Here is a 7021-nt window from a genome sequence, read left to right on the forward strand (position 1 = left end):
CTGATCTAGTGTACAATTTATTGGGTGTTGAACAATTGAGAACTAGAGAACATTTGGTTATATTTGATAACAACAAATGTATCATTACAAATAAGAAATCAGGTTATAAAGTTCAAATTTTCATTAATTCAAATAAGATGTTTCCATTGGATGTTTATAACATCGAAAATTTTTCTCTTGCTGCTAGCACAAAAGATGACTCGACACTATGAGCATCTTCATACGAAGGGCCTGAAAGTATTCAAGGACAAAAGCATGGTTTTCAGATTACCAAGAATTGATTCAATTAGTTTATGTGAAGGATGCATTCATTGCAGACAAACTAAGAAGTCCTTTGCGGTTGGAATAAATAAAAAATCTTCAAATTATCGATTCCTGCTTATTTATGTGGGCCAATTCAAACTAAATTCTTGGGTGAGAGTATATTTTTTAATATTTATTGATGACTATAGTTGCACGAGCAAAATTTACTTCAGAAATTTTTCAAAAATTTCAAAATTTTAAAGCTATGGTAGAGAACCACATTAAATTTTTTATATGGATAGAGATGGCAAGTTCATATCTAAAGAATTCAATCTCTTTTGGGAAGAAAAGGGCATCCAAAGGAGTTAACAACTCCTCACACTCCAAAACAAAATGGAATGCTGAACAAAAAAAATCAAACTAGTGTGGAGATGATAAGAAGTATGTTACAAGGAATGAGACTTTCAAATCAATTTTGGGCAGAAGTTGTAGCAACATTCCATTAAATCTATCATCAACAAAGGCTGTCATGAATCGAACTTCTTATGAAGCATGACATGAAGGAAACAATCTATAAGTCCTTTACGAGTTTTTGGTTGTGTTGCTCATGCTTTGAAAAAGCCTCAAATTCGTCAAAAGCTTGATTAAAAATCTAAAAAAAAAAAAAAAACATTTTATTTGGTCTTATACTCGATCAAAGCATATAACTTAAACACCTCTCTTAATGAAAAGATTTCAGTTAAAATTGATGTAAAATTGGATGAAAAGGCAAGTTGAGATTGGATTAAAGAACATGAGCAACAAGAGATTACCGTTGAAGTTTTTACAAATGAAAAACAAAAGTCAACTCCAGTGCATCTTCTAGTGCCTCTACAGCAACACAAAATTTGTCAAATTATCAACTTCAATATCACTAAACAACTCTTCTCTTGGAGAATCTTTAGATGAGACATCACCAAGGAAGTATAAATCTTTAGGTGACGTATATGCATCATGTCAATTTGCTCTACTTCAAACCCTACAAGTTAGGAAGAAGTAGCTAAAAAAGAATAGTGGCAGAAAGCCATGGTAGTAGAGATGCAGACAATGGAGAAAAATGGAACATGGTTGACATGGAAGCATACAAAATCTGACAGAGGTTACGGTTACAGAGTTCAGACTCGGCTGTACCATTTGAAAGCGAGTTGCACATGAGCTATGTACGCGCACGCACTTGGAGTCGTTTCAGATGCGATCAAAAAGCCCCCCGCTTTGGTGACATTTTCTTCTTGGGATTCTACTGAACGGGGTAGATCCACTTAACTATAAGCCAAATCACGGGTTCCGGATTTAGTGGTTTATACCTCTGACAAACCCGCATATTCTTTTACCTTTCTCCTTCCTAATCCGAGAAATAATTCACATACATATCACTAATCAGGAAAGGTGGCTAAAATAACCAAAATACATCTCTCGTTGTCATGGACCATTTATTAGCTATTTTCTTTTATATTTTTCTAGGGTTCTTTCTATTTTATAAGCATTTCCCCCTTCATCTCATCTTGGAATTTGGCTTCTAAGGCTCTCAATAATTTCTCACATGTTTAAATTTTAAAAGAAAAAATTTAGAATTACTTCTCGTTAGGGCTCAGGTATTACATCGCTCGTGTGCATCAACCCACTAGGTGGGCTCGTTACACTCCTTCTAGGCTTGACTACGGGTTAGCCCACGTTCATGCTATCATAAATCAACGAAAAAAATAAATGTGTATCATATCATGATATATGCCTCCGTACATTGCATATTAAAGAAATAATCCGTTCTCGTAACATACAAAATACATGGAGTCTTACCTTTTAAATCTTATTACATACATTATTAGGCTGTACTATAACCATTCAAAATAGTACCATCCATTAACATCTAATATCCAATATAACAAAAATGTTTTTATTATTGAATATATCATAAATTTATGATATTCATATCAAATACAAAATAAAAATAACTTCCCAATATTGGGAAAGAAAAGTATAATCAATATTCATGTGTTGTAGGTGACATTAATTTTTCCCTCATGATTTGACTCGAAGTTGAATCTTTCGATCATTAAGCGGTTGCAAAGGCCTTGCATTAGTGTCTGAGTCCTGCATATATATAAACCGATTAAAACCGCTCTAATATGCTAATATGGGAGCAAGTAATTGAATCCGCTCTAAATTAGATCATTGAGTGTAGAAAATTATCGTGGTTTCATAAATGAACCAAGTACACAAACCCTAATTACACAATTAAAATAATAAAGGTATATGAATACAAATCAAAATACGAATATGAAAAATACATGGACAGAAATTCGAGAGGATCAAATAAAAGTTTAAATTCCTGCATAAAAATTTCAAAATTCATTTTAGAACTAAATTATGAATGGACATAAAATTATATTGCTTACATCATGAACGGCCACACGAAGCAATTTCACTTGTTCAAGTGAAACCGTCCTAACCTGAAAAACGTATAAAAATTATTTAAGCATTAAAAAGAGTATTACTTTGATAATTAATGTGAAACATAAATATATGAATATACATAGGAGGATTTAACTTGGAAAAAAAAAAAAAAACCTTTCTAACTATGGTCCAAAGCACATTTTGAGAACACGGTGGAACTGTTAGAGAGCCAATATATCGATAATATAAACTGCTTAGCATCTCTAATTGTGACGGATCAGCTAAATCAATTGCTTTATCTTCTTGTGTATCAGAAACTTCTTCCAAATACTCTTTCATCTAAGGGAAAAAACAAAAAAAAAAAGTGTTAAATTTAGAACATAACAATTTTAATCATTCTCATCTTAAAAAATTGACATTTGAACATTTACCTTAGACAAGAAATAGTCAGGTCGTCCAATTTTGTAGAGAACACCAATGACAGCAACACTTCCTGTTGGGCTTTGGTGCACCAAATGGGCTTCTAAAGCAAATCTTCTGCCATTGATTGTATGCTCAGAGGGCGAATGCCAATGGAATTGCTTAAGAAAGTATCGAGTTCCATTAACTTCCATATACCCAACCCCTTCACCCCATTTCAACTGCAATAACCATCACAATCCATACTCAAAAGGGTTTTCTTTAAACATAATTATAAGCAAAGTTGATATTACAACAATTACCATAATATCATGGCCTCGGTTCTTAAGAGTTGCATTAGAAGGCTTATACTCGGTCTTGAGGTTCGTAAAATGGGGTACAATTCGAACTCGCTCGTGCAATAGATCAATGGGAGATTGCATTAGCCCAGCCTTGCAGCTATGCCACTCTCTCTTAAGATCTCCCCAATGGGAAGGCCCTCTCTTTCCCTCTTCATTATAATCAAACTCCTTCTGATCCTCTGCATGCAATATCAAACAAACATTTAAATATTATACAACAAAGCTCATATCATAATAAAGTATATGACACAATAGGTTGCCTACCAACTTCTTGAGACATTGCACGCCATGAAACCAAAAGGAAGGCACACAAAAATGTGCAAAACAACGCATGAAAAGAGAGCTTCTCCATCTTAAAAGCTTTGATTTCTTCGTTAAATATTTGTTTGTATTTCAGAGCCAAGAAATTGGGTATTTATAGGCAAATCAGAAGCTTCTGCGTTCCTTCCATCGTTAAAGTTCAACTAAGTTTGAAAAAGAGGAGAAAGGCAATGAATTCTTGGGCGCTATATCACATGCATATTAATAATTAATGGTGATTGGAAAAATAGCGATGGCGTACAGTTTCTTTTATACGTATAACCAGGGTGGTCCTTAATTGAGAGTCTTTTAAAATTGAGGTGAAAAGTTATCAATAAAATATGAAAAACATATTATAATGTGAGAGTGACGCTTTAGGAAATGAGGTTGCTAAAATATATCCACATACTTCCAAAATTTCTTTTCAACTAATTATTAATTCTCTTTCTTTATTCTCCCCAACGAGGGGCTGGTGTGAGAACCCTACTCGAAGCGTATGATTAGACTAATATTACATGCATGTCCTCAAATTTTAAATTGACTCTAGCCAAAAATAATTATACTCGAGAATTCTCTTTTAAAAGAGAGTTCAAAATATAACTTGGGAGTTCATGAAATCTAATTAGAACATAAAAATATGATAAATTTAATGAAGATAAGTTTGCACAAGAAAGAAAATTAAGTGCTTTTCAGTGCTTTATTTTGTGAAAAAATGACTATATTTACATTCAGTACAATGCTTAACCGAAGATAAAAATAAAATCCTAACAGAGAGTAGAATATCACGTCAAAACAAAGAATCCGACATAAGATCATATCAGTGATCTGATATCGTCATAGGATCAAAATAGCAACTAAATCTTTTGTAACATTCCCTCCCTTAAACTGAAATTTTTAGATCAAACTTGAGGATCTTGACAGACACCAAGCAACATGCGTAGCTTCTCAAACACAACTCGAGTCAAAGGTTTTTTTCATGATATTTGTTCTACCATCTCTTCAACATATGCCATGAGAAGCAGCGGTTCAGAATTTTAAGCAAAATGAGCTTTTGATTCCTTTCCCTTATTCTTCCTGGGACATTCATATTGAAAATGACCAAGGTCATTACAATAAAAACATTCAACAAGAGTTTTGTTAAAACCTGGTCTCCCACGTCCTCGTCCTCTACCTCAAAATGTGCCACCTCGACGATTTGTTCTCCCTGTACTGTGAGATCTTCAATACTTGCTCTTCCACAGTATGTCTTGGCATACGTTGTTCATAAACCAATAGACTACTCTGCAATTCATCAATGGTCATGATGTCCAAATCGTTGGATTCTTCAATGAAGCAAGTTGGATTCTTCAATGAAGCAAGTCACGTAATCAAACTTTGAAGTCATGGAGCGCAAGATTTTCTCAACAATGAGAGCATCACTCATCTTTTCACCATGGAAACACATTTTTTTAGCAATGGTGAGAGTACGAGTAAAGAAATTAGAAACAGTCTCACTTTCCTTCATACGAAGAGTCTCAAAGTCCTTGCGCAGAGCTCGTTTCACCTTTGTATTTTCTTGGAATTTTTTCTCATTGAATCCCAAATTCCTTTCAAAGTTTCTTTATCCAAAATAGTTTCCAAAATTGATCGATCGATTGCCTGGAAAAGGTAGTTCTTAGCTCTTAAGTCTTTCAATTTCTGATCTGTTACCTACTTCTTCTGTTCATCTGAGTAATCAGCATCATCGGGCCACATTTGAGTAATCAGCATCATCGGCCACATCTGAGTAATCAGCATCATCGGCCACATCTGAGTAATCAGCATCATCGGCCACATCTGAGTAATCAGCATCATCGGCCACATTTGAGTAATCAGCAGAGTGCAATGACTATATTTATAACCAGTACAGAAGATAAAAATAAAATCCTAACCGTAAGCAGAATATCATGCCAAAATAAAGAATCCGCATAAGATCATACTAGTAATCTGATATTCTAAAGCATAAAAATAGCAACTATATGTTTTGCAACACTAGGGAATGATCGTGGGTTTATAAGTAAAGTAATACGTCTCCTTTGAAATGAGTCTTTTTGGAGAAGCCGAGAGCAAAGCAATGAGAGCGAAGCCCAGAGCAAAGCAATGAGAGCTTATGCTCAAAGTGGACAATATCATACCACCATTGTGGAGAGTCGTGATTCATAACAAAATATTGATTGCAATTCTATCAACGAAATCTAAATTCAAACTAGATCTATTATGAAAAATAGGAAACAAACAACTTAACATGTCTACCTAAAATATTAGAAAACATTCAACACGTAAAACTATCTAAGAAAACATGGTTCCATGACTTTATAGCAAAATTCGTCATTTGACTAGAGGTCTCTTACTTTTACTAGGCAAAATGTTAGGAAAACTATTGAGTATTTAAAAATATAACAAGTGACCTTACTTTAGGAAAAAAAAACACAAATACATACAACATACATTATATGAGACCTAACTTCATAACTGACTTAAGGGAAAAGTTGAAGTTGAAAATCTGAAAATCAGACCGGCTTGAAGATCAAATGCCTGATGTCTGACAATGGAAGAGAATACGACAAGTCAAAGTTTAAAACATTTTACGCAGCTAAGAGAATTAGATTAATGAGGAAAGTTCTCGGTAAGGCAATACAAAATGGTGTTGTAGAAAGGATGAACAAAATATTGAATGAGTGAGAAAAGAGCATGAGGATTCATTCTGAACTACCAAAGAGATCTTGGGTTGATGCTATGAGTACAACCGTCTTTTTTATCAATAGGGAGCCGTCAGTACCCTTGGAGTTGAAATTACCAGAAGTATGGATAGGAAAAGAACTCAAGTACTCTCATTTGAGAACTTTTGGCTGCATTGTGTTCACGTTGATCCAGAGAAGAGAGATAGACTTGATGCTAAGGTTGTAAAGTGCTACTTCATAGGCTATGACTTTAACATCTTCGGGTACAAGTTTTGGGATGACAAGAACATAAAAATCGTAAGTCACTGTGACGTGACCTTTGATGAAAATGTCTTATAGAAGGACAAAGAAAAGATAAGTTCTGAGACTATGAAGTAAGTGGAACTTGACCTTGAGTTGCAAAAAAACTCAAACAGTGATGTTATAGTAGAAGCTCAAGAAACTTCTAAAAGGGTTGCTGAAGAACTAGAAGTGGAGCAAGTGACACCTAAGCAGGTGTTGAGGAGATCATCAAGAACTATTAAAGCACCAAATAGATATTCACCTTCATTACACTATTTTTTGGTGACTGACAAAAGAGAACCAAAG

At 34.3% G+C, this 7021-nt stretch overlaps 1 protein-coding gene across 1 annotated transcript; it reads right to left on the reverse strand.

Annotated features, from left to right (window-relative positions):
- Nucleotides 1–2200: 2200 nt before the first annotated feature.
- Nucleotides 2201–3808, reverse strand: LOC111782728 (alpha carbonic anhydrase 7-like). The gene is made up of 6 exons (XM_023663519.2): nt 3699–3808; nt 3396–3613; nt 3105–3314; nt 2848–3012; nt 2676–2729; nt 2201–2370 (listed from the first exon to the last, which is right to left on the reverse strand). The coding sequence occupies exons 1-6, from the start codon at nt 3784–3786 to the stop codon at nt 2299–2301; spliced, it is 807 nt and encodes a 268-aa protein (XP_023519287.2). The 5' UTR covers nt 3787–3808; the 3' UTR covers nt 2201–2298.
- Between the last annotated feature and the right edge of the window lie 3213 nt (nt 3809–7021).

Source organism: Cucurbita pepo, chromosome 20, assembly GCF_057944985.1.
Source record: "Cucurbita pepo subsp. pepo isolate OVF chromosome 20, ASM5794498v1, whole genome shotgun sequence".
Taxonomy (NCBI): domain Eukaryota; kingdom Viridiplantae; phylum Streptophyta; class Magnoliopsida; order Cucurbitales; family Cucurbitaceae; genus Cucurbita; species Cucurbita pepo.

Coding starts and splice junctions, on each gene's coding strand:
- LOC111782728 (XM_023663519.2), bottom strand. CDS start 3,786: ATGGAGAAGCTCTCTTTTCATGCGTTGTTTTGCACATTTTTGTGTGCC. Junction 3,315..3,395: donor ACCGAGGCCATGATATTATG/GTAATTGTTGTA, acceptor TGGTTATTGCAG/TTGAAATGGGGTGAAGGGGT. Junction 2,371..2,675: donor TTCGTGTGGCCGTTCATGAT/GTAAGCAATATA, acceptor ATATATATGCAG/GACTCAGACACTAATGCAAG.